This window comes from Apiotrichum porosum (genome assembly GCF_003942205.1).
Source record: "Apiotrichum porosum strain DSM 27194 chromosome Unknown scaffold_7, whole genome shotgun sequence".
Taxonomy (NCBI): Eukaryota; Fungi; Basidiomycota; class Tremellomycetes; order Trichosporonales; family Trichosporonaceae; genus Apiotrichum; species Apiotrichum porosum.
In genome coordinates, this window is record NW_021167114.1 from 936094 (window position 1) to 959944 (window position 23851).

Consider the following 23851-nt stretch of genomic DNA (forward strand, 5'->3'; position numbering starts at 1 on the left):
GGGTGTGAGTGGTATGTGGATGTGGTGTCGGTTGTGGCCTCTTCGCCGTGCTCCCAGAAACAAAGTCGGGAAAGCGAGGAGCAAGTCTCGAACGGAACGGCCAGATGGGATTAATGCGAGGAAAAAAATCGGCCAGGATAATACCCCGGACGGTGAGTGGGGGCAGAGAGGAGAGGGAAGGTGCTGTGGTGCATACGGTGCAGGCGAGACGAATGGTACATGCATGCAGAGAAGCGACCGGCGAGGACCATGCGTATCGTCAGTTGGTCCATCTCGTGCATAAGCATTGTTGAGATGGTCGCAGTGAAAGCCGACACCTGCCGTTCACCCGCCCAGTGGTGCCACTCATCGCCCTTGTTGTGACAACCTCCACCGCCAAAGTCCACCCTCAGCACTTGCCATCCACCCACCATCCCTCCATGAACCTCCTCATCGGTGCCGTCCAGGTAGGTTCGAAGCAGCTTCATACACCTACCCTAACATGCAGCCGTCACTCCTCACGCTCCTCAACTCCGAGTCGGAACCACCACTTGCCCTCTGGCGGAAACACGAGGGACGGCGAGACGAGAGCTTTGTCGACGTTCTAGATGACACGGCGTACCCAGCAACCGCCGAGGCTGGGCCAAGCCGGCCTCCACGGTCTGCAGCGGCTGGAACCAGTGTGAAGCCAAGTACCGCCTCCGTCCATGTCCCAAAGCATGCGCAGACGGGCTCGCTCGCTTCCCGCGTGGTCCACATCCAGTCGCCCAGGCCAGACACATGGATCCAGGCTGGCGACCTGCCGCCTTCAGCATCTACCCTAGGTATCGAGCTGCCATGGTTTGGGATCCAGTTCAAACCACTCGGTGTGCGGCGGCGCGTGACCATCGAGCTTGGACTAGTAGACGCGCGAGGGCGCGTGGGTGTCGTGCGCCTGAGCTCGCACAAGGTGGGTGGCCTTGTACACCTACACCCACTTGCTGACAGACGACAGACCGAGCCGACACTCTACGCCGAGCGCGAACCCCCACTCGTACACCTCCCACTGGCGTTACCCGCCGACACGCACAAGGTGACCGACTGGGCCGAGACGGGCCTCCACCTCACGTCCCTCGTCGCCCTCTTCCGCTCGCTTCCGGCCGCCCCACCGGCCGCCAGCGACAGCGACGACAATGACGACGAGCACGGCAGCAGGAAACGACGCCGACGCCCACCACCACGTCCAGCACGGCGGCCGGCAGACAGGAGCAGACTGCCAGAGGGCGGCCTCGCGTATACCGCCTACGTGCGGATCTACGCCAACTGCCGTCTCCGCCGCGTGTGGTTCTCCGAGGAAGGGGACAAGAGCCTCGACATGCCCGGGGTGCGGGACGAGTGGGCGCTGTACGCTGCAGAGTAGGATCCAGATGATGAATTGTATTGGGTTGTCACAGTGGTCTGGTCTGCTATGAGGGAGGGGATACATGTTAGATGGGCGCCTTCCTGGCTACAGCTTCTCCCGGGCGGCGTTCTCCAGGCCGATCCAGTACTTGAGCTCAACGGTGAGGGCCTTGGCCTCGTCGACGTCGGGAGGGTCCTGGGAGAATGCGGCCGTAATGCGCTTGACGAGAGCGACGACCTTGGCTGGGGGGGTGTCAGCGGACATTCGACGAGGCAGTGAGGAAGGTCGGGAAGCGGCCACAGTCGCCGACGAGCGTGGACGTGCTTGCCATGCACGACAGCTGATTACACTCGTCAAGTAGCTATACCGTGTGCGGGCACACACCCCGTCGGCCTCGTTGACGCTGCACGACGCTCGACTCACCGTGGTTCTCGTCCCGGATCTCCTCAATCTCCTCAGCGTCGCTCGCCTCCTCGAGCGTCTCGCGCGCCTCGAGAATCTCCATCAAGAGGTCGTGATCCTGCACGCCCTCCTGCTCCTTGACGTCCTTTCCATACTGCTTGAGCTGGGGCCGTCAGGTAAATGCACACCTAAAAACCCCAACCGCAAAGAGGTGGAGACACTCCACTCACGATATACTCTGAACGGCGCAATGGGTCGGCGAGCGTCTCGTACGCCTTGTTGACGCGCGCACTCAACGTGGCCGCGAGGTCGGCGCCGTTGTGTCGGTCGGGATGCAGCGCCGCCTGTCGCTTGAGCATGCGGTTCCGCAGGTCGCGCGCATGCAGGTCGTACCCGTGTGCCGGCAGAGTGGCGAGCTCGGCGGGGATGTCCCATGCCTCGGCCCCAGGTTGGCCCGGCACGGGCTCGGACACGTCCAGGAGCGAGTGCAGCGACAGGCCCTGTGGGATGGCGACGAGGGCAGCGCACGACGGGCAGGGGGACGCTGGGATGGGGATTGCGGCGCCGCAAGCGGGACATGCGCGCTTTGGCGTTGTGCTGGACGAGACGGAGCGGACGGAGCGGGCGGGGGTGTATCGAGCTGCTGGTGCGAGCGGGGCCGCGACGCGCGTAGCAGCCGGTGCGGCGGCGCGTCGGAGGAGAAGGGCTGGCCTGAGCATGGTTGGTGGTGGAGTGCAGTGGCAAGCGGGTGGTGGACAACGAGAGTTGTTCAGAGTCAGTCACCTGTCCAACATATATTGCGAGTAACATGGCTCCGTCGTCGTCGCCCTCCACCCCCGCACGCCTGACCCCGCGCCAAAGATGACGAGTCTTTTCGGCAATCGCGGCCGACGACCGCAACCACCCCCTGTCCACCGAACGAACGATGCATGCAGAGAAGTGTATATGGAACAGATACAGGCGCGCGTCATGCAAAAAAGAGGGAGGGGAATATACAAGACGCAAACCACTAGGACGGGTAGAGCACACAACGTCTAGGCGAGAGCAGGCGCGGGGGCGGCCTCGGGCACTGGAGCAAGGTCGTCAGTGAAAGGTCTCTTGCCGCTGGGGTGGGCCAACTCACATTGCATGGCGGGCACGGGCTGGGCGAACATGCGCGACATCACGACACCGACACCCTCGAACACACCGAGAAGGACACCACAGCCGATGGCAGAGGTGAGGGCAGACTTGGGGCCAGCTGGAGGGATGGTCAGCTAAAAAGGCGTTCTGTGTCGCACAAGGACGGCGAAAGAGCGGCTCGGAACAACAAGTTTGACAACCCCCGCCGCCGCTCGCCACCGTCGCCGCCGCCGTCGTCCAACCTCGCCCAGTCTACTTACATCGCAGAGCGAGGGAGCCGCCAGTGCAGAAACCGGCCATGATGGCGTTCCATGGGTCCTCCTTCTGCCTGTATCCCTTGATGGCGCAGTCAAACGACGAGAACAGACCACCCCAGACACCAAAGTTACCGCCGAGGATGGGGGCACGCGCCTTGATAGCTGAGATCGAGCCGACGAGACGCTCGCCCTAGGGTACTATGTCAGCAATGGATAGCTGTAAAGAGGTTCAGGGCGTGTATGGGGGAGGAAAGGAGGATTCCAGGCGCCGGACAATCTCCGATGTCCGGTCTCCACCTTCTTCATCATCACCACCACCTCCCTTCCACTCGTCTACTCACGCGAGGGCTGTTTCTGGCTCCTTTAATGCCGTGCCACACCCCTCCGCCAATCGCGCCCATACTAAAGGCACCGCCGAAGTCATTGAGGATAACGAAGGGACTGTTCGAGGTCAGCGACTCAAGTCGGAGTTGGAGAAGGACGCCGGCCGGTGGACCACCAAGTTGGCCCGGGAATTTGCCGACCGGCTGTAGGTCTCGCGCTACGCACCAGGGGTCGCGCGAGTGGTCGGCGTGGCTCATTTTGGCTAGGATAGGAGGTGTTGGAGAAGGTGTTGGAGGGATGGAGATGTTGTTGAGTCAAGTGGTCGAAGGAGATGGAGACGACAATCCCGGTGTTCTGGAGAAAAAAACGAATTACGTAATATGTCCGGAAGTATTAGGAAAGCAAGTCACCGCCCGGCCAGCTGTATGCTAATCCACAAGCTAATGACCACAGTCCGTGTTGACTAATGGGATACGTTGCTTCGTCACCATGGTCGTGTTCGTCCCGCTTCAGGTCGTTGTTATGTCTTGCGCAACAAAGTGGAAATGTATTGGTCTGAGAGCCTTCAACATGCGGCCTGTTTTCCGTACACACGTACGAGGGCGGCGCATCTGGGTGTCCAAGCGATAAAGACTGGGCTCATTCCGAAGACAACCGAGGACAATATCTGTGATCTGTGGCCTCTTGAGTCGATAATGATATACCGATACTGATGACCCCAACCCGTTCCGAGACGTGCCCCCCTCACTTGCACTTTGCGGTCTGTATTTTTCACCCACTACCAACCTGCTGTGCATGTCTGCCTTACCTTCCCAGCTGCCAGCAGCAGCAAATTAGCCGGCTGCTACGGCACAGTGGCAGGCCTCAGCTGTCCAATCGATCGCGATCACTCGCACTGTGTGTGTGGCATGTGAAGCAAGCGAACCACCGTGAGGCGACGCGGGTGCTATTGTTGTAATCTGGGCCAGGCTGTAGGCCAGACGAGGGTGGATGGGGAGACGAGGAGACCAGCGGGTCCGGGGAAGGGGGGCGTTGGGGGCGTCATCGTTTATTTATTTTTATTTACATATTTAAAGTACCATATTGATCTGCATCTTTTGTCTTCCCTCTCTTACTCTTTCACTCATCCATATCGGAAACACAGCTTGTCTAGGCTTTATACATAACTAAAACAACCAGAATCAAGACAGTGAGCACAAGACTGGTGATGGAGTCTGACTCGCAGTGTCCAAGACATACACTGCTGCCCTCCTCTCCCCCGTTGCCGCCGTGAGTTGCCCTCCCTGTTTCCTTCTCCTCTCCAACAACATCCCACTGATGGCAGACGACTCGTGGTGGCATCAACATCAAGGCTGTCAAGGCCAAGACCCCGGTCCCCGTGACCGCCCCCAAGCCCGTCGTCGTGAGTAGCAGCTGCCGGGTTACTAGCTGAACAGGAACAAGCTCCACATCAAGGAGGACGACACGAAGACTCCCATCCCTGCCGTCATCCTCGAGCGCATCCAGCTCGAGAAGGACCTCAAGGAGGCCGAGGCCAAGGCTGAGGCCGAAGCCAACCGCCGCGCGCGCAAGCGCGCCGCCAAGGCCCGCGCTGCGCAGCGCAAGGCCGACAAGGTGAGTGAAGCTGGGGGCGGACGCAAGAAAGGAAGAAAGGACGCTCACATACAGGTCATTGCTGCTGCGAGCGGCAAGTGGGTCGTCGCTGGCCGCAAGGTCAGCGCGGCCAAGTTCCTCAAGGGCAACACGCCGCCCGCCGCTGCCATCCCTTCCGTCCCCTCGTCGTTCGCGGTGCTGAGGACGGTGCGCACCCCTCCTCGCCGTGGATCTTACCTCGGCTCCCCTTCTCCTGGTGGCAACGCCGCCACCCCGCGCGTCCGCAAGGACAAGCTCAAGGCCAAGCCCAAGGCCCCTAACCTCGTCCCGGGCTCACTCGCCCACGCCCGCCTCCACGGCGCTCGCGGCGTGTCCAAGGTCGCGCCGTCACCGGCCGTCGTTGGGTCGACGGCGACCTCTGCGTGCAACCAGTGCGACGAGTGATTTGCGACGGCAGAACGCCTCAAGGCTCACAACAAGGGGGTCCACTCGGGCAGGCCGTTCAAGTGCGACCAGTGTACCGCGGACTACAAGACCAAGGCACACCTTGAAGGCCACGTCAAGAGCAAGCACGAGGGCGTCCGCCACGACTGCGAGTACTGCAACAAGTCCTACGCCAACCTCCAGGACCTCCAGAAGCACATCGCAAAGTTCCACCCTTGAACGCTTTGCGACTCGCTGTCTACTCGTGAGTACCCTTGTTGTGAGCTGACTGCCCAGGTATGATGCACCACGCAAGGACTCGTTCTTGCTTTTTTTTATGTTTCAAAATCCACCATTCCTTTTCTGTCCGGTTCAGTACCCCGGCACATCATTGTTATTTGATGTATCTCCTTGCATGAAGCAGCTTGAGCAAAGCTACATATATGAGCAGCGCTTTGCACCAATAGTCTGAGCAAAAGCCCACCACTCTGCAGTCATCTGTGAGAGAACGCAACCTACCTGTGAGGAAGCTTTCCCTCCGCCCGCGTGCCACCAACTGGTGCCTGCACATGTTCTTTACTGAACTCGTCAGCGTTGACAGTACGAAATTCTTGTGGGGTTACGGATCGATGTTGTCATCAAGATGCTGAGGTCTCGCATCTGTGCGTTCGTCTCCCACAGTGCTCTGTACAAACTTGAAACACATCAACACAGGAGCGAGAACTTGGCACGTCGGTACGTAACATCTCATGTTGTCTAATATCTCTCCGTCACCCTCTCCACCCTTTTCTATACGCCCTCAAACCAATACACATATGCGCCGGGATACTGAACCGGACAGGAAAGGAATGGTGGATTTTGAAACGTAATAAATACTGTTGAGGTCGAGGTCCATGTCGATTCCAGGAGGACGCTGTGGCTGCGACAGGGAATGGTCGACACCTTGGCCTTCAGTGACACTCGCTCGACTCACTGGGTGAATGGCACCGCCCAGGGGATGCGGTGGCGCACGTCGGTGCCGCTGGGAAGCACGTATTCGAGGACCTCCCTTGGGATGATGCTCATGATCTCCATCTGGTTCGTCTGCGTGTCCTGCTCGCCATTTGCCTTGGCCCTGCAGCGGAGCTAACGTCAGTACATATGTACCCCTGCTTCGCGACTCACTCGTCCGTACAGAATATACGGGGGGTACGAGTCTCGGTCCAGGAATGTTTCACGACCCTTGACGAAGTCCTGGGTTCATCAGCTCTAATCTGATGTTTCTGACTGGGACAACACACATGTGCCAAGTGGTGATCGCGCTCAAAGTTGACGTCGCGGTACTTGTCCTCCCCTGAGCGCCACGCAACATTGAACGGGAATGCGCGCACGATGGTCGAAAGGAGGACAACATCCCTAGGCGGCCTGGTGTCGAGGAGGTCATGTGTGACGAGTTGGCCATGGCCGCGAGCTTTACCGTCAGCAACATGCGTAATAGAGGTACCACTCACCCCTCCAGAGGTCCCTGAGATCGGTGAAACGTCGCTCAATCGCCAACATCGCCCTCATGCGCAGGCCGTACTTGCGCGTGAACTCGGATTCGCGCGCGCAGGCGCGGGACTGCAGCCACCTTGCAACAATGTTGAGAAGTGACAGGTGGTCGCCAAGCTTGTGCTGCAGAGGCAGGAGAACCTGCTCCTGACGCGTGTACGGCGTTTCCGACATGTCCTTGATACCCTCGCTGTTCTGCAAGATGGCAGCGAGGAGGAGTATCTCCCACGCATGGTCGGGCTTAGCCTCGGCGTCGAGGAACATGCGTGTAATCTAAAATCAGCTCCGTGGTAGTTGGGCAGGGACCTACGGCCGGCTCGAGCTTCAGCTCAAATGCCTGAAATCCCTCTTCAGTGGGCTGCAGGGACTCCAAGTCAATGAGGCGGAGGGCACGGAGGTTGACCAGTGAAAGGGATACCTGGCGGTGCAAGGGCGAGGCTACGGGTCAGCTATTAACATGGACGGCTAGAGCTCACTGATCCATTGGAGCTGCTCAATGCCAACGTTGTCGTTGCGCACGAGGGGGTGGGTGAGGACCGTGAACAATGGCGCGTCAAAGTCTACACGGGTGATGGTGTCGACCTCGGCGTGAGCTGGCCTGTCGCGGCACTCATCCTCGGTGTAGGCATGCAGGACGATGCCCCTCGTCTTGCGTCCCACGCGACCAACTCGCTGTAAGATCTGAGCCTGATCGCATTTGAGCGTCTCGGTCATGTAGGTGCCAGTGACAGCAGAAAACAGTGGACGCTTGTAGTAGCCACATTCGATGACATGGGTGAGGTCATCGAAAGTCAACGACGTCTCGGCAATGTTGGTACACAGGATAACCCTGCGCACGGAGTAGCGGTAGCCGTCCATGTCGACGTGCTTCATCTTCTGGAGGGTGTTGGCGAGCATGTCGGGCGAGTCGCGGTAAAGTTCAACGACGTCCAGGAAGCGGCAACGGTCAGGCCTGTCATGGGCCATGGTCCTAAGACGTTCATGAACTTGGCGGATCTCGGGTACACCAGGGCAGAAGACGAGGACGTCGCCGAGTCCGGGGTCGCCAAGAAGCTTATACAGCATCTTGACGACCCAGACGTCGTAGAACTGGACCGGCTTGTCGATGTAGATGCGGACAATGTCCTTGGGGGCGCCATCGAGCTTAACGATCCCAGTTGGGAGCGAGCACTTGTCCGCGAGGTAGCTGCGGAAGGCTTCAATGTTGGCGGTGGCGGACATGACGACCACACGGACATCGGGGCGGCGGCGGAGGACCTGAACGTCAGGGTGGACAGTGGTGGGGTGGGTTGGCTCACGAAAGGAAGCAGTGCCACCAGCAAGTCGAGGTTGACCGTGCGCTCGTGAACCTCGTCAAGGACAATGATCTTGAGGCTCTCCATGAACTTGGGGTCGAGGATGAGCCGCAGGAGGAGGCCGTCTGTAACGACGACAAGCCGGCACGGGCACGGGACCTTGGGCATCATAATGCGTCCAGGGCGCATGATGCCGACGACCTCTGCGCCCACCTTGACATCCAGCTCGTCTGCCAGTCGCTCGGCAGTGCTGTCGGCGGCGAGAAGGGAGGGCTTGGTGATGCAGACCTTGCCATCATTGCCGTTAACCCAGAGCATCCACATTAGCACCTGGGTGAGCCTACGACGTGAGTTCTGTGTGCGCCACGTAGCATCCGTTCCCAAACTTACTGTGTAGTTTTGCCAGCACCAGTTGGCAAGGGACACAATGACCGCAGTGTGGGCATGCACCTGGTTGTTAGCGCGGTGGAAATGAAACCACGTTGTCCTGATGGCTCACTGAATTGATAAAGTGCTGGAGGGGCTCGCGTTGGGAGGCCGGGAGAGACAAACGTTCGTTAAGGAGCTGGGTGTACCGCTCGGACCGGTAAACGTCCGTGCCGGCCGCTGCACTTGCAAAGTGGTTAACTGGCCCTTTCTGCGGAGTCAGCAATGTCAAGGCATCGTCTCACTTGTAACTCGAGGTATTGCGACACGGTAAGCTTGACAGCAAACGTCGAGTCGTCGCGCTGGGTCCTGGACAGCGAGTCAGTGGACGTTCGTCGCTATGCCCCAGAGCTGTGCACATACGTCATGACTGAGGTTTGATGTGGTAGGATGAGTGAGGGTGGGAGGATGGAGGGATGGAAGGATGGAGGGAAGGAAGGATGGAGGGAAGGAAGAAGGTGACGTGGAGTTGACGTCTGTGTGTTTCGACCGTCGCCCACCACGTCCGCCACACACACCGCGCAGAAAGGCCTGCGCCCCTCACCTGCGATCACCGCGTCGCGGGCACACAAATTCCCATACACATGCGTCGCTTTCTCACGGATCACAGACTCGCCATTCCATCAGTACCACACTCACAACATGTCCCACCCCCTCCCAGCCAAGCTCGAGGGCAAGCTTCCTCAACCTCTCCCGCTCAGCAACATGGTCGGTAAGTCTGGTCATGTTGGTGGCGGTTGGTCCTGGGAGCGGCGGCTGACTTCAACAGTGCGCGCTAACTACTGCCATATCGACAACCTCTCCGGCCTCCTCCGGTCCCACTGGGAGAGGTTTGAATGGTTTGATGCGTCACGCACTTGGGTTACATCTGCGCGCGCGTACAGCCAGTACGGCCTCTGCGCTTGCGTTCTCAAGAATGGCTTTGACCCGACCGATCGCGAAGCCCCGGCGCGATGGATGTACCATGAGCTCGAATCCTGTGGTCAGATTGTGAGCACTAGAGCACCCCACATGACTAGGTTGCTGAACCACCAAATCAGGAAGCTGTTTTTCTGGGCGACATCGGCGCTTAAACGATCGTTACCGTGTTCTTCCACGACATGGAGGACTGCAGGCGTGCCATGGCCTTGGTAAGTGATGGCAGACTGCCCGTTCGACAACAGTGCTGATGCAGACCTTAGAGGGCCGTGTACGCGATTGGTGCGCGCCAGGTCGAAATGGCAGTCACCTATTACACGGCAGTAACGGGCAATGGCTGGAGACTCATCAAAAAAGTGGACTATGAGGAGAACCGTCAAGCGAGTATGGCGACGCCAGCCTACACCGCCGCTATGGCGCGTGCCGACGACTGGCGTTCTCCCACTCCCCGCCCTCAGCCCGAGACCAAGGACAAGCTCCCTCAGCACCTCCTGTCACTTTCACACGTGCCAACCCACCTGCGACCACCCTTTGCTGGCCTTCTCTCCAGAACCACTCGCCCCGACCTCAATGCGATCGAGACCGAGATGCGCAGAATGCAGAGCGCCAGCCTCTTGCCCCATCGCACGGTACATCTCTCACGCGAGGAGGACTGGTTGGGACACCCACCCTGCGCTGTCGCGTTCCAAGCTCGCCGGACCCATGCTGACGCTGTGCCCCGGGTCGGTGGTTCAGTGTGGGAGGGCGCTGACGATGAGGACCCGTACCCTGGTCAGAACCTCTTACGCGGCCTCGGTCTCGACTACGCTGAGGAGCGTAACCCTTACGTCAAGAAGTCTGCGGGCCGCGACCTTGACGAGACACACGACAGCGTGCAGGTGTTGGGCCACATCGAGGCGCCGACCTGGGCCACCCTCAACCTCCCCCAATCCGGTCCCGACTTGTACTGTACGTGAGGCCCGCGAGGCTCAAATTGGATGGAAGCAAAGTGGCATGGGTGGGGGCCGACCGCCACCGCAAAGACCATCCAGGTGAATCAACCCTGCCCCTTTGGGGTTCCAGCTACGACATGAAGACCAGGCGCAAGGAGCTGCAGAAGATGTCGATCTTGGACCGGGCAGACAATTCGACCTTGACAATCGACTATCGCAAGTATATGCGACTGAAGCGGCCAGACGGCTCGACCACCCTTCACTCCATCGCGCTCCATGAGCAGGACGATATGGATGTGGACGAAGACCTTCCCGCTGCCGGTGTACCAGGGACTCTGGCCAAGGCAACTCCATGGACGTTGACGCTCCACTCTCGGGTGAGTATGACGTCTCCGGAATTGGACGCGAAGAAGACCCATTCGCCCCTGCCGAAGAGTTTGTCGAGGACTTTGATGACGAGCTCCCCTTCTGGGATGCATAGGTCTGGTGAGGGGGACGGACACACCAGGCTCAAGGTTGAGCTGGCCGTAGTCAACACTGTCGTTAAGCATGTAACCGTTCAATCTTTGTAGTGGGGCGCGTGTGTGTTAATAAGCGGTGTCTGTATTCCAAATGAGATATGTTACTGTTGAGTAGAGGAGCTGAATTTGCTGTTGGCGGCCTCGTCACCAGGTGCAGTAATCGCTTTTGCTGTTGGATGTTGGGAGGCTAGGAACAGCTTACGTAATCAATTTTTACGGGCCAGATTTCAGTTGCAGCTCTGTGATCTGTGATCTGTTTTTTGTGATCTGTGATCTGTTTGCTCATGTAAAGCGTGCAATCCATCTCCAACAACATGGTACCCACCACGCCGGGATCCGCTTCTCGCTGTTTCATTATATTTCAAAATTCGCTACTCCTTTCCTGTCTGGGACCACGTCTCGGCCCAAGCTTGTGGTTTGTACCGAGTAGCTACAAACTCCAGCTTGAAAGAGCGCTACATGTATGAGTAGCGCGGAGCACGAGTAGTCCGAGTTAGATACCCTCCTCTCCTCCGCATTTATGTGCGACCATCTTGCGTCCCAGATGGGACATCGAGCACTTGACCGACGGGACCGGCAACCTGACATTGACGGCATTGACCCACCCACGCTCACGAACACTCAAGCCGGTGAGGGGGGCTTGGTGGAGCTAGCGGCCGCATACTGCAGCACCGAAGGGAAACGTTGGCATGATGGTGTCGATACGTAGAACAGCGATATCCAGGTTGTCCGATAGCCCAACGGCCCGTCTGAGATCTGAGAATGCACGTTGGAGGTTAGAGAGTATTGAGGCGCACTGGCAGGTGCGACTGGGGCACACGAGCGCGAGCTTGGGGTCTGGCAAGCTCTAGTGCAAACAGCACAGGTCATACAATACATATGTACAATTGGTACGCAACATGCCAACAACTGCCTGCAGAGCGTCAGCTGCAAAGCTCACACCTTCCGGCCACTCAAACTCGAGGCTTGAATTTACAACATAAGGGTTGCTTGCTGCTCAACCTCCTTCCAGCCGTCGCTGGGCACAGTCAGGCGTGGGGCACGATAGCCAGGCGGGAAGACCGAAAGTGCGCAGTCCCTTGCCACGGAAAGCTTTATTGAGCGAGTCTTGCGGAGCGGGCTAGTCTCGAACGCTACTGTTGACTGCACGGTCGTCGACCTCGTCGAATGCGGCTGCTTGGTAGATGGGCAGGCCATAGCGTTCGAGGTTGGCGGGGTTGACTGCGAACTGGCCGAGGGCGGTGAGGTGGACTGGGACGACTCGCTCGGTCGGTGGTGGGCCATCCTCGGCATCGTAGCCCTCCCAGAATACGGCGTACAGCGCCCTCCAACACAGCCGTCGTGCGTGGTCGTAGTTGAGGGTGCCCGAGTGGCACTCAAGGTCGCGGCGCGCCTGCTGTAAGCCGGTGGTACGGCGACAAGACTTACCCAGCCAAACACCTCGTGAATGTCCTGCTCTCGATCCGCCTTCCACTGAGGCCAATACGGAAGATCAAAGGCGCCATTGTCTTTGAGGTGGGCCTTGTCTTTCCCGTGATGGTCAGCTGGGGCCAAACTGGATTAGAGTGCGGAAGTAGCTGTCACGTACCGTTGCAGCACCAAATCGCAGACAGCAAGGTACACGGCATAGGTCTTGTCAACGATGACGCCCCATGCGCCGTCATGGATAGCAACTGTGGCATTCTTGGCCGCCCACTCCATTTGGCTGCCAGCGTAGAACGAGCCGTGGAACACGGGCAGTGGAAACGAGGTCTCGGACCAGTCGGTGCGCAACCAGCTTGGAGCGGTGGGGGCTGGTGTGGTAACCGAGGCCGGAGGTGGATTGGATGAGTGCTGTGCAGGAAGGAAGATGGATGGATGGAAGGAAGACAAGCATGTTGACGTGTTGACGTGTGTTTGACAGTCGGGGGCGCCACACACACCGCGCAGAAAGGCCTGCGCCCTTGCAGCTTGCTGGCGCGGCCACAAACATCAACACGTCGTTTCTCTCACAACTCCCATTCCATCAACCCACTCTTCCTCTCTCACGCACCTCCAACATCACCACACCCACAACATGTCCCACCCCCTCCCAGTCAAGCCCGAGGACAAGCCAGAGGACATGCCTCCTCCTCCTCTCCCGCTCTCAAACTCGGACCTCCTGCACGCGTACGGCCCCAAGCCCGCCGACGAGAGCAACCCCTCCGTGGACAAGTTTGCCCAGGGTGGCCCACTCGATGAGCAACCCGAGTCCGTGCAAGTGTCCGCGTACGTCTCGGCATCAACATGGGCCGCCCTCAACTTGCCCCAAGACGGCGGCGAGCTCGACGACCAGAGCAGGACGCAATGGTCATGGCGTGCGAGGTGGACCGCTACCTCAAGCTCTACCCAGGCGCGTCAAAGCTGCCCCTTTGGGGTGCTGGCTACGACTTCAAGGCCAGGCGCAAGGAGCTGGAGAAGATGTCGGTCGAGGAGAGGGAGGCCGCCAGCGCAGATGCGCAGAAGATCAACTATGATGAGTTCAAGGGCTTGCAACTCCCAAGCGGTTCGACGACGCGCCCCCACCGCGTCCCAATCCCCAAGCAAGACGATGTACGATGACTGTGAGGACCGCGAGCCCTTCTGGGATGCGTAGGTCTCTTGAGAAGGACGGACACCAGGTCGAACTGACCGTGGTCAACACTGTCTGTGTCTTAAAAAGCATGTGACGTTTCAGCTTTTGTAGTGGCGTGTGTGTGTGTTAACAAGCGGTGTCTGTACGTCTGTATACCAAATGAGACGTGTTACTTTTGAGCAGAGGAGCTGAATTCGCTGTCACACATGGCGACAGCGGCTCAACGCTCAACAGCCAGGTGGTAAATGTCGTTGTAGCACAGGAACGATTTACGTAATCAATTTCCGCAGGCCAGATTTCAATCGACCAGCTCTGTGATCTGTTTGCTCATGTACAGTAAAGCGTGCAATCCATCTCCAACAACATCCACTCTACATCGCGCCCACAAAACACCTCTCGCTAGGCCTGCATCTACCCGCGTGCAAGCTCTCGACTAGACCCAAATCCCCATCCACCTCATCCCCTACCTCCCCGCCCACGAGATTTAGCCCACGATGGACGAGCGTTCCAACATCATCTTCGAGGACCGCTTCACCGTGTCGGTGAGTCGGAGACGTGACCTGCGGCTGGCTGGTACATGCATGGCACGCAGGTGAGGATGGAGCGGAACGGGTTGGAAAGATTACCAAGGCTTGCGTCTTGCAAGCACGCGGCGAAGATACACAGCATCCTTGTTGTGTCTTCGTCCTGCCCCAACCTAGGCCTCTCTGCTCCGCTTCCATTTTCCAGCCCCAGCGAGCCAGCTGGAAGCAACCCCGAAACGCAGCTGACGCTCTCCCCCAGTCTGTCGACAAGGACGGGAAGAAGTTTGACCGCGTGTCGCGCATCGTCGCGGCGTCGCGCGACCTCGGCATGGAGCTCACGCTCGACATCCACGCCGAGCTGTACCCCCTGGCCGAGGGCGACGTGTTTGCGCTCGCGCTCGCTCGCTCGCTCAAGCCCGACGAGGACGCTGCCGAGGCCGACGAGGACGCCGGCGAGACCCGCAAGATCAAGCGCGAGCTGTGGCGTGCCGACGACCAGGGCCTCGCCAACGACTACGACTATGTCTGCCACGGCAAGGTCTACAAGTTTGATGACAGCGCAAAGGGCGAGAACATGACCACGGCGTACTGCTCGTTCGGCGGCCTCCTCATGGCCCTGCGCGGAAGCTACCGTCACCTCGCCAACGTCATTGTCGGCGAGAACGTCTTCCTCCTCATGCGCAAGTAAACGAGATACATTAGGTGGAGAGAGAGAGAGAGAGAGCCTTGCCTAGGAACCCTGTCACCCGGCAAGGAGGAGGCAGCAACCGGTGCTGCTGTAGATTCATCAGGCATGCATGTACCATTACGTCTAGCAAAAAACAGGCAAGAGCTGTGCATATAAGGAGATTGTCTAGTAAGGGATACCGTTCTGGAGTTTCTGGAAACCGTCGTAAATGTCTGAACGCATGTTCTCGTGCGCATTGCGGACAACAGACACCATGTACTCGGCCGCCTGGCGCTCCGGCAACTGGAGCTGGAAACGGTCACGCAGGCGGCGGATCGTGCCCTCGCCCTTGAACGAGGGTAGGCCCGTGCCGAGCATGAGCGCGACGGCGTCGACGAGCTGGTTGGCGTGCGGGCGGATGGCGAGGAAGGCCTTGACGGTGAGGTCCTGGAACATTCGGTAGCCCTGGCTGTCGGTGCCGCCCATGAGGGCGACCATCTCGCGGTTGAGCTTGAAGCTTCCCGCTTCAAACTTGATGCCTCCGGGACCAATGTCGAAGAGGAAGCCAAAGTCAATGTGCACAATGTGGCCCTCGCCAGTGATCATAATGTTACCGTTGTGGCGGTCCTTGATCTGCAGGATGTAGCACGCGACGGAATAGGCCGCCATGGACTGGATAAAGTTGAGTCGGGCACGCTGGAAGGCGACCGTGTCCACACCACCGTACTTGTCGACAAAGTACTCGACCAAATCGTTGATCTGGGCGCGACCCATCTCGTCACGCGACGTGGCGTTGGGCACCACATCAATAACACCACAGCCGGGGGCAGTGGCCGTCACGCGGTAGGGATAGAGGTAGAGAGTGAGGCCCAGCTGGGTGAACACGTTCTTGAACATGGCGATGAGCTGGAGCGCGAGCACGTCCTGACGACAGTCGTCGCCGACCTTGAAGATGGCGCCCTGCCACACATCGTAAGACGTCTTGGGCTGTTCCTCGCCAATCTCCAGGTCCGAGTCGGCAGGCAAGTCGATGCGCTCCTTGCGCACCTTGAAGCTGGCCATGAACGGCGCCTTGGCGTGGGACTGGAGCGGGCGACCGGACTTGCGGTCCAGGTCGACAACGATACCGTCTGGGTTGGACGGCAGGTAGACGCCGACCTCGAGCTTGATCTTTGCCATTTCCTCGTCAATCTTGACCTTCTTCTCCGCCTTTGTCTTCTTGATGTACGGCTTGAGCTTGCCAGAGATACTCGTGACGTCGGCAAAGAAACCAAACTCGCGGTCGTAAAACTCCTTGGCCTTGCCGGACAGCGAGCCAACGATGAGCTCAATCATCCGGTCAAGCTGGGGCTTCATCGGGTCCGGCTCCTCGCCCTCATCGCCGCGGAACGTGTTAGCCTTCATGTTCCAGATCATCTGGTGGCAGAACAGCTGCGAAATCTTGGACGTCTCATAGATGAACCGCTCAACGTAGCCGAGGCCGTCCGAACGCAGACCCTGCACGACTTGCGGGACGAAGAAGAACGTGAGGTCGACGGGGTGCTGCTCCAGCACGCGCATGGCGTACTGCAGGATGAGCGGATGGTTGCCGTAGCGCCGCTCAAAGTAGTTGAGGGCTTCAACGGGCGGCACAGCGTCCCAGATGAGCAGCCAGCGAAGCGCGCCGCGCACCGAGGGGTCAAACTTGTCGCCGAGAAGATGGTACACGGCCTCGGGAACACCCAGGACCGCCTTGGGGTGCAGGCGGACCATCTTGGTGACCTCGTTGGTGGTGTTGGGATTCTTGAAGCGCTCAGCCATGTGGACGGCGACGGCTGGGTTGATCCGCCACGCCTTGCGGACGAGGTTGCTCCACTCCTCGGCCGAAACATTGCTCTCGAGCGGACCGGGGGCACCACCACTGCCGCGGTTCCTGTCGTTGGTCGGGTTGCTCCATACATTGAGGCGGTTGATTTCGTTCTCGACCAGCAGTTGGAGGAGGCGCACACGGTCGCGGTGTTGGCCAATGTAGTCCTGCAAGCTTGTAGAGCCGGGCACGAGCCAAGCGGGCTGGCGGTCGTGCATCGAGCTCGTGGAGTGGTCGCCACGGATCTGGTCCTCAGACACACACTGGATGAAGTCCTGCAGGAGCTTGATTTCCGCGCCGACCTGGATACGGTCGCTGCCAAAGCTCCACTGTGGGCGGACGGCAAACCATGCAAACGCGCAGTTGAAGAGGGCGTCACGGAACCGCATCTCGAGCAGCGACTCCATCTTGCTCGACGCAAGGATCTGGAAGCCGAAAAGCAAGAGCGAGAAGCGCACCTCGCGGGACAGCGGGTGTGTGCTCATCTTCTCGAATGCGCCCAGGGAGCGGAGCATGAGGCGGGCGAGCGAGACCATGATGCCAGGAGCGCGGTACTTGACTGCCTGGAACTGGGACGACAGGATCTGGACGAGCAAGAGGTGAGGGCGGAGCAGGCGGCGCGCACGCGCGAGCTCGACGTCCATGACGTGCTTGTCAGACGGGGCGTACTCGATGGGCTGGACGAAGGGGTCGTGGTAGTTCATGCTTGTGCTGAATAGACCCTTGCCGGCCTTGATAGTGCCGAGCCAGCCCGCAGAGATCTCACCCATGAGCGCAATCTCGGCCTCGGGCTTTTGGCGCACGAGCCACGTCCACGCGTCCACACCGGCAGCAATGGCCAAAGGCGAGAACGTGGTAATGGGCAGCGCGACAACAAAGTGAAGAATGTCCGCGTGGACACCGGGTGTGGCGATGAGGACGGCAGTGGCACGGAGAAGCAGACGGCGCATGTCCGGCACCGACAGGGCCTGCTTGGTGTTGGCCTTGGCCATGGCTTCGTTCATCTGCTGGCGGAACGCAGCACGTTCCTCAAACGATGACACGGCCGGCGAGTCCTTTTGCAGCGAGCGCAGACCCTCGGTAATGATGTGACGCGCACCCTTGAGTTCACCGTCATAGTAGTTTTTGGCGGCAAACTGGCTCGCAACGAGGTTGGAGCAGTCACTTTGCCAACCGCCGATAACGGGCATGATGGTCTCCTGGCGGTCGAGACGCGAGATGGCCTTGGAGTACTGGAGAGCAAGACCGGCACCCATCTCCACACTGTCGATGAGCAGCACGTCACGCGCCTCGTTGAGGTACGACTGGAGCGTCGACTGGACCTCGATAGGCGCACGAGAAATGGCCAGCGTAAGCCACTTTTGGGCCACACTGTGCAGCTGGGTGGTAATCTCGTTGCGCACAGAGTAGTCGTCTGTCAGCTCAAGCGTGAGCTCGAGCTTGTCTGACGTAAAGTAATGCGTGGGCGAGTACTGCTGGGTTAGTTTGATCAACCAATGACCACCCACCTCGTCTGTGTACTGCATCTCGCAGCTGCGGCGCATGAGGGTGAGAATCTCCAGGAGGGTAAACACAACCTTGCGGTTGCACATGAGGGCCGAAAACGTCTCAATGATGTGGCGCACGTATTGGAGGGCAATCTCGCGGACCTTGCGCATACGGTGGGTGCACGCAACGAGAATCTTGCACACTTCTTCGCTGACAATGACAGGCATGCTGTGGTCGACCGCCTGGCGACTGAGCTGCTTGAGGAAGACGGACGACAGGCCATGTGAAATACCAGTCAGGGCGCCAACCACGGCGATACTCTTGTTGACCGAGTCGTTGCTGAAATACTGGAGGATGACGGACGGGCGGCAGCGCAAGGTGCGCATCTGCTCGAGGTCGTGAATCGCCACTAGAAGGGTCATCTGCGGCGTCGACATGTTGCGAATGTCGGTATTGTACTTTTGGGACGGGAGGACCTCGGCCAGCAAGTTCTTCATCTTGGTGTGGATTGAGGAAGCAAAGTCCTTGCGGAGGACAGTGTTGTACTCGAGGTCGCTGTGGACAAAGTCCGTCGCGTTCTCCAGCACCAACGCCGGCGTCTTGACAGCAATAATGGCCAGAGCACTGGTCTCGTACTCGGAAAGACGCGAGCGGCCGGGCTTGCCGCTGAGGCCAAACACCACACACAGGAGCCACATGTTGCGGAAGAGGGCGACCATCTCGGTGGTCGGGGCCAGGTCCGGGCGGTAGTCTTGGTGGGCGAGAATCTCGGAGATGGGAATCAGAAGCGCAGCGAGGCCAGCGACCATGTCGGCAGCACGTTTATCGCTATCGGCGCGAATGTTGGCCTGGCGGTTCTTATCCTTGTCCTTGATGTCCATGCCAGCAGGCGACATGGTGACAATCTGCGTCTGAGTACCCTTGTCGGTAAACAGCGTCAGGAGCTCGCTGAGGTACCCCTCGAGGGTGTCGACACGGCATCCAAGGCCCTTGGCCAGCGTCGTCTGTGCAGCGAGAACCGCGTTGGACGAAGTACGCGGGTCTTCGGGATGGGACGAGCGCGAGATTTGCGAGAAGGCGCGATAAACTTCGATTAGATCGGCATTGGTGCCTGCAAGCGCAAGCGGCACGAGGTTGGTGACAATAGCCGACTCGGTCGCAATGTCCACACCACGGAGTCGCTGTACAAGCATGGAGATGGCGAGGTGGATAATGTCGTCGCGGCCGGTGTCGAGTGCCAAGCGGGACACAATCTCGACAGCAGTCGTACTGACGAGCTTGCGCTGTTGCTCGGTACGTTTGTTGGACGTAAGCAACGACTTTGACGAGTCATACGAGCGTTGCGAATACTGGTTGAGAGCCGTAGCAGCCATTTGGTTGAGAGGCATGGAGCGCACTGACATGGCTCCGGGACCAACAGTAGACCCGCCATGGTTCAGCACACCGAGGAGAGAGTAGAGGGTCGACGAGATGGCGTCGTCGTTGGCCGACATTTCAATACACATTGCGAGGCACATTGAGGCAGCGGAAATCGTGGGTGACAGCTCCATGCCGGCGGACGAAACCTCGCTCTCAAGAGCAGGCATGGGGCTCATGAGCAGGCGACGGAGATGGTGTGTGAGGGAGGTACCGAGTGCCGGGTGGTTGCGCACAAAGATTCCAAGGCACACAAACGCAGCCTGTAGCACACGCGCATCGGAGACTGTTGAGTTCTCGGACAGGAGCTGCTTGAGACGCGCGAGCTGCGTGGCCTCGTCTTCGGGCTGCACAAGACTCAGCAGGTTGAGCATGTGAAGCACAGAAACGGCGAGGTAGATCTCCTCGTCTGTGTGGACGCCCGAGACGGCCAGGGTACCACGGCGATCCATGGGGTTGGTCGGGAAGGCCTGGACGGGCTCGGGGTCGTTGAGCTCGTTCCACCAGAGAAGCGCAAGCTGGTCGGCAGCAGCAACAGTGGCCTCGCCATTGGCGACATCGATGATACCTGCCGCCAAGACCGGCTCAGCCAGCAAGGCGTTGGTTTGGGACTTCCACACGGGGGAAAACTCGGCATCGCACGAGATACTCTCGCGGTTGAACGACTGCTGGGAGATTTCGGGATCGGAAGTGAGGGCACGCGCAAGGACAATGTTGGCCACCTCCGTCACAAGAACGGCAACAGCGAGGGGCGTCGTGGGGTGCGGGGCCGTGTTGAAACGGGAATGGGAGGGGGCATGTCCCTCGGTGTACGCTTCGCGGACGGCCTTGATCAGGTTGGTCGGGGAGCCAAGCGAGACGACCGCGGCGAGAAGGCGGGTAACGACGATGGGCGGAAGAGTGGGAAGGGAGACATGCGACAGGACGGCATGGATCGAAGTGAGGACAACACCAGAGAACACAAGTGCCGTGCTCATGAGGTGCTCCACCTGCTCGAGGAGTTCGGCGATGATGACACCCGATTCGCCACGCACGTCTGCACATGACCAGCCAACCCAGAGGACAGCCTGGAGAAGGGCCTCGAGGAGGAGGGCGTGCTGAACGGTCGTGGAAGGGTCACCGCCCGACGACGAGGGACCGGACTGGCCACCTCCCTGCGCGAGCAGGCCGTTGAGGAGGCTGCGCAGGCGGGGCAACGATGTGGGGAGGTATGGCGAGTTGGCCGGGAGAGAGGTAATGTAGTGAGCGTACGAGATGCCATGGTTGACCTCGTACTCGGTCTGACACTGTTAGCTACCAATTGAGATATGTAGCTAGACGTACCCATCCTCCATCATCCTCATCTTGCGGTGCGGCGGGAGGGAGGCCGTTGAGCAGCACGTCAATGTGATTCACGTCGACGCTACCGGTAGTGTCATGCTGCGCGAGGTTGGTCGCCAGCGAGCTTAGAATCTCGAGGTGGAGCGGCTCGTCGAGACTGCTGTTAGCTGGTCAATTCCCAAACTCCTAGCTTACCAGTCCATGGCGCGAGAGATGCGAGTGTTGTGGTTGTGGGAGAGAACGAAAGCCTCAACGTGGTGCTGGATCGGGCATTCGCATCTTCTGAGGCTCGTCATCCGCCGCCGGCCGCTGTGAGCGGAACCAAATTGAGAGTCGCCTCCACCAGGTGGCAACAATCCTCCATGCGGCATCCTGGCCCTGCCCTTTCTGAACACTCTTGTGTCCTTGTCGTCACGTCACTCTCTTATCCTCCACAGACAATGTCGGCCCCATCAAGCTCGTCGTCGGCAGGCAAGCCCGACCGCCTGTTCGTGGGCAACCTCGCACCCACGGTCGACGAGTACACGCTTGTCCAGGTGTTCAGCAAACACGGCAAAATCACAAAGCTCGACCTCATGTTCCACAAGAGTGGCCCTTTGAAGGGAAAGCCCAGAGGATACGCGTTTGTCGAGTACGCTAGCAAGGACGTGAGTTATTGTAACCCTTGTATGTGTTCCCCAGCTCACTCTTCAGGACGCTCTCAAGGCTCTGGTCAAGCTCCACGACCGTCTTCTCCGTGGTCGCAAGCTCGTGGTCACGTACGCCAACGCCGCACCCATTGACGAGGGCATGATGCTCCCCAAAGCCAGGAGAGTGGGAGACGCTGGAAAGCCGACCACACTGTCCCTTTTGAAAGCACAGCGACGACCTCAGAGGTGGGTGGTTGCGGTGCAGCAGTAGAACACATCTGACGTTCCCCAGTGCGGCTGCCCAGATCGCTGCCATGGAGGCCAAGCTCGCGTCCATGCAGAAGCGGTCTAACCGTACACCTACACCAGAGCGCGAGGCGGCAGAAGCACTGGAGGCGGAGATTCAGCGCGAGTTGGAAGGAGGAGGACAAGGACATGCGAATGAGGCCGCGGACGAGCCCAAGCCCGAGTCTGCGGATGGTGCCGTGTCTGGACAGACATCACCAGTCGGCGGCACAGACACGCCTGAACCCGAGGCAGAGTTTGGCAACACTGTTCCCCACACACTGCCGGCCGACTTGCCCGTTCGCACTGCGGTCCCTGTCCCAACGAAGGTGGTCAACCCCCGGAACGAGCGTTCGGCCGCGAGGGAGGAGGCGTTCCAGCGAGGGCTGGCGGGGCTTCCCAAGAAGCCTACATTCTCAAGCTTCTAGAGTTAGATGTATCATAGACTGTATTGTGGCATAGTATATGTGAGCTGTGCGTTTTCCTGCAACCATGCCACAGCTGTGGCTTTCCTTGCTGATGTACAGATGGATGCATGGACAACACGATGGATCCCGCGACCTGCACGTCTCGCCCTCTAATGGGTCCACGTGAAGCGGTCTCTCTTTTTTCGCCCTCTCTACTCTAGATTGTCGATCACACCCTCGTCGCGACAAACACCAGGTGGGAGGAATGAATTAGTCGTCAAACTTGATGGAGTGGGTCTGGAGAGTAATCTCGCCACCGGCGTACGAGCCGCGCTTCTTCTTGTTCTTCTCCTTCCTGAAGCCAGCACCGCGGGTAACGATCAGGTCGCGCGAAGCACGGGCACCAAAGTCGTTGGTGTTGGCGCCGTTACGGATGTGGGCGTCGAACGAGTTGTCCATGAGGCGCTGGTCGTGGAAGGTGACGTTGTCCTGCTTGATGCGCTCAAAGCGGACGTTGTTGTTGCCGCCGCCACGGGCACGCTTCTCGCCGCCGTTGGGGGTCGAGGTTCCCGAGGGGGCGAAGGGGGTCGAGACGCCCGAGGGCGCCGACGACGACTCCTCAACCTCGCGCTTCTTGGCGGGGGGAGCCTCGTCCTCAGACGACGACGACGACGACGACGAAGCGCTGCGGGCGCGCTTGCCAATAACAGGCTTGGCGTCCTCCTCCTCGGACGACGATGAGTCCGAGTCAGACGACGAAGACGATGAAGAGCTGGACGAAGACGAAGAGCTGGACGAAGAAGAAGACGACGAAGAGGACGACGAGTCCGAGTCCGAGTCCGAGTCCGAGCTCGAGTCCGAGTCCGAGTCGCTCGTGCTCTTGGGCTCCTCCTTCTTCACCTCAGCGACAGTCGAGCTGCCGCTGCTGCTGCTGGCCGACACGGGGGAAGCGGCCTTCTCCACCTTGGGCTTGACGTCCTCCGAGTCGCTGTCCGAGTCCGAGTCGCTGTCACAGTCGCTGTCCGAGCTCTCAGTGTCCGACTCGGAACCCGAATCCGAGTCTGACGAGTCCGACGACGACGAGTCGGAAGAGCTCTCAGGAAGGGGGACCTGGGCGGGAGCGACCTGCTTGGGAGTAACTTCTGTCGTTAACCGAGAGCTCATATCTTCAGACTCTGGCAGCGGTAGCCCTACTCACCAGCCTTCTCGACGTCCTTCTTCTCCTCCTCACTCTCACTCTCCGAGTCGGACGACGAGTCCGAGTCCGAGTCGCTGTCGGCCTCCTTCTTGGGCTGGCCAGCGGACCATGCGGCCTCGAGCGAGCCCTTGGTGCCCTGGGTGGCCGAAGCCTCCTTCTCGAACGCCTTCGTCGAGCGGGTGAGGCCGCGGGCGACGAGGTAGGCGAGGATGGCGGCGTCGAGCGCTGTGTGTGTGAGCTAACGCCGAGATACAGGAGCATTAGCTTACCCTTGGTGTCCTGCTGAGCAGACATTGTGTGGGTCGTGTGAGGGGTGGATGGAGGTGAAGGGTTGTATCAACAGACGGCTGTCACTCACCGTCGAGCACCCCCCGT

General features: G+C 59.4%; 13 protein-coding genes across 13 annotated transcripts; 7 read left to right on the forward strand and 6 right to left on the reverse strand.

Annotated features, from left to right (window-relative positions):
- Positions 1 to 419: 419 nt before the first annotated feature.
- Positions 420 to 1378, forward strand: EHS24_008661 (uncharacterized protein; the record flags this gene model as incomplete). Its single annotated transcript, XM_028623969.1, has 3 exons — positions 420 to 446; positions 488 to 928; positions 974 to 1378. 3 exons carry the CDS (start codon positions 420 to 422, stop codon positions 1376 to 1378), a joined length of 873 nt encoding a protein of 290 aa, XP_028475943.1.
- An 87-nt stretch (positions 1379 to 1465) lies between these two features.
- EHS24_008662 (uncharacterized protein) lies at positions 1466 to 2481 on the reverse strand (the record flags this gene model as incomplete). Its single annotated transcript, XM_028623970.1, has 3 exons — positions 1466 to 1602; positions 1784 to 1925; positions 1993 to 2481. 3 exons carry the CDS (start codon positions 2479 to 2481, stop codon positions 1466 to 1468), a joined length of 768 nt encoding a protein of 255 aa, XP_028475944.1.
- A 315-nt stretch (positions 2482 to 2796) lies between these two features.
- TIM17 (translocase of the inner membrane) lies at positions 2797 to 3722 on the reverse strand (the record flags this gene model as incomplete). Its single annotated transcript, XM_028623971.1, has 5 exons — positions 2797 to 2831; positions 2886 to 3002; positions 3145 to 3331; positions 3483 to 3582; positions 3691 to 3722. The coding sequence occupies 5 exons, from the start codon at positions 3720 to 3722 to the stop codon at positions 2797 to 2799; spliced, it is 471 nt and encodes a 156-aa protein (XP_028475945.1).
- A 232-nt stretch (positions 3723 to 3954) lies between these two features.
- EHS24_008664 (uncharacterized protein) lies at positions 3955 to 5721 on the forward strand (the record flags this gene model as incomplete). The annotated part of the gene is made up of 7 exons (XM_028623972.1): positions 3955 to 3962; positions 4645 to 4654; positions 4699 to 4734; positions 4790 to 4867; positions 4909 to 5079; positions 5134 to 5498; positions 5556 to 5721. 7 exons carry the CDS (start codon positions 3955 to 3957, stop codon positions 5719 to 5721), a joined length of 834 nt encoding a protein of 277 aa, XP_028475946.1.
- Positions 5722 to 6450: 729 nt separating this feature from the next.
- Positions 6451 to 9100, reverse strand: EHS24_008665 (uncharacterized protein; the record flags this gene model as incomplete). The annotated part of the gene is made up of 11 exons (XM_028623973.1): positions 6451 to 6606; positions 6646 to 6714; positions 6762 to 6931; positions 6972 to 7284; positions 7322 to 7449; positions 7488 to 8268; positions 8310 to 8660; positions 8697 to 8756; positions 8806 to 8943; positions 8978 to 9041; positions 9096 to 9100. The coding sequence occupies 11 exons, from the start codon at positions 9098 to 9100 to the stop codon at positions 6451 to 6453; spliced, it is 2235 nt and encodes a 744-aa protein (XP_028475947.1).
- Positions 9101 to 9374: 274 nt separating this feature from the next.
- EHS24_008666 (uncharacterized protein) lies at positions 9375 to 9805 on the forward strand (the record flags this gene model as incomplete). The annotated part of the gene is made up of 3 exons (XM_028623974.1): positions 9375 to 9444; positions 9502 to 9722; positions 9773 to 9805. 3 exons carry the CDS (start codon positions 9375 to 9377, stop codon positions 9803 to 9805), a joined length of 324 nt encoding a protein of 107 aa, XP_028475948.1.
- Positions 9806 to 9832: 27 nt separating this feature from the next.
- EHS24_008667 (uncharacterized protein) lies at positions 9833 to 11063 on the forward strand (the record flags this gene model as incomplete). The annotated part of the gene is made up of 4 exons (XM_028623975.1): positions 9833 to 9862; positions 9914 to 10598; positions 10682 to 10802; positions 10913 to 11063. The coding sequence occupies 4 exons, from the start codon at positions 9833 to 9835 to the stop codon at positions 11061 to 11063; spliced, it is 987 nt and encodes a 328-aa protein (XP_028475949.1).
- A 1160-nt stretch (positions 11064 to 12223) lies between these two features.
- Positions 12224 to 12804, reverse strand: EHS24_008668 (uncharacterized protein; the record flags this gene model as incomplete). Its single annotated transcript, XM_028623976.1, has 3 exons — positions 12224 to 12496; positions 12532 to 12658; positions 12692 to 12804. 3 exons carry the CDS (start codon positions 12802 to 12804, stop codon positions 12224 to 12226), a joined length of 513 nt encoding a protein of 170 aa, XP_028475950.1.
- A 355-nt stretch (positions 12805 to 13159) lies between these two features.
- On the forward strand, positions 13160 to 13683 carry EHS24_008669 (uncharacterized protein; the record flags this gene model as incomplete). The annotated part of the gene is made up of 2 exons (XM_028623977.1): positions 13160 to 13439; positions 13475 to 13683. 2 exons carry the CDS (start codon positions 13160 to 13162, stop codon positions 13681 to 13683), a joined length of 489 nt encoding a protein of 162 aa, XP_028475951.1.
- Positions 13684 to 14190: 507 nt separating this feature from the next.
- Positions 14191 to 14908, forward strand: RPB8 (DNA-directed RNA polymerases I, II, and III subunit RPABC3; the record flags this gene model as incomplete). The annotated part of the gene is made up of 2 exons (XM_028623978.1): positions 14191 to 14238; positions 14480 to 14908. 2 exons carry the CDS (start codon positions 14191 to 14193, stop codon positions 14906 to 14908), a joined length of 477 nt encoding a protein of 158 aa, XP_028475952.1.
- Positions 14909 to 15073: 165 nt separating this feature from the next.
- On the reverse strand, positions 15074 to 21160 carry STT4 (phosphatidylinositol-4- kinase; the record flags this gene model as incomplete). Its single annotated transcript, XM_028623979.1, has 3 exons — positions 15074 to 20917; positions 20961 to 21114; positions 21153 to 21160. The coding sequence occupies 3 exons, from the start codon at positions 21158 to 21160 to the stop codon at positions 15074 to 15076; spliced, it is 6006 nt and encodes a 2001-aa protein (XP_028475953.1).
- Positions 21161 to 21397: 237 nt separating this feature from the next.
- EHS24_008672 (uncharacterized protein) lies at positions 21398 to 22299 on the forward strand (the record flags this gene model as incomplete). The annotated part of the gene is made up of 3 exons (XM_028623980.1): positions 21398 to 21604; positions 21651 to 21832; positions 21879 to 22299. The coding sequence occupies 3 exons, from the start codon at positions 21398 to 21400 to the stop codon at positions 22297 to 22299; spliced, it is 810 nt and encodes a 269-aa protein (XP_028475954.1).
- A 249-nt stretch (positions 22300 to 22548) lies between these two features.
- Positions 22549 to 23770, reverse strand: EHS24_008673 (uncharacterized protein; the record flags this gene model as incomplete). Its single annotated transcript, XM_028623981.1, has 3 exons — positions 22549 to 23420; positions 23477 to 23701; positions 23746 to 23770. 3 exons carry the CDS (start codon positions 23768 to 23770, stop codon positions 22549 to 22551), a joined length of 1122 nt encoding a protein of 373 aa, XP_028475955.1.
- Between the last annotated feature and the right edge of the window lie 81 nt (positions 23771 to 23851).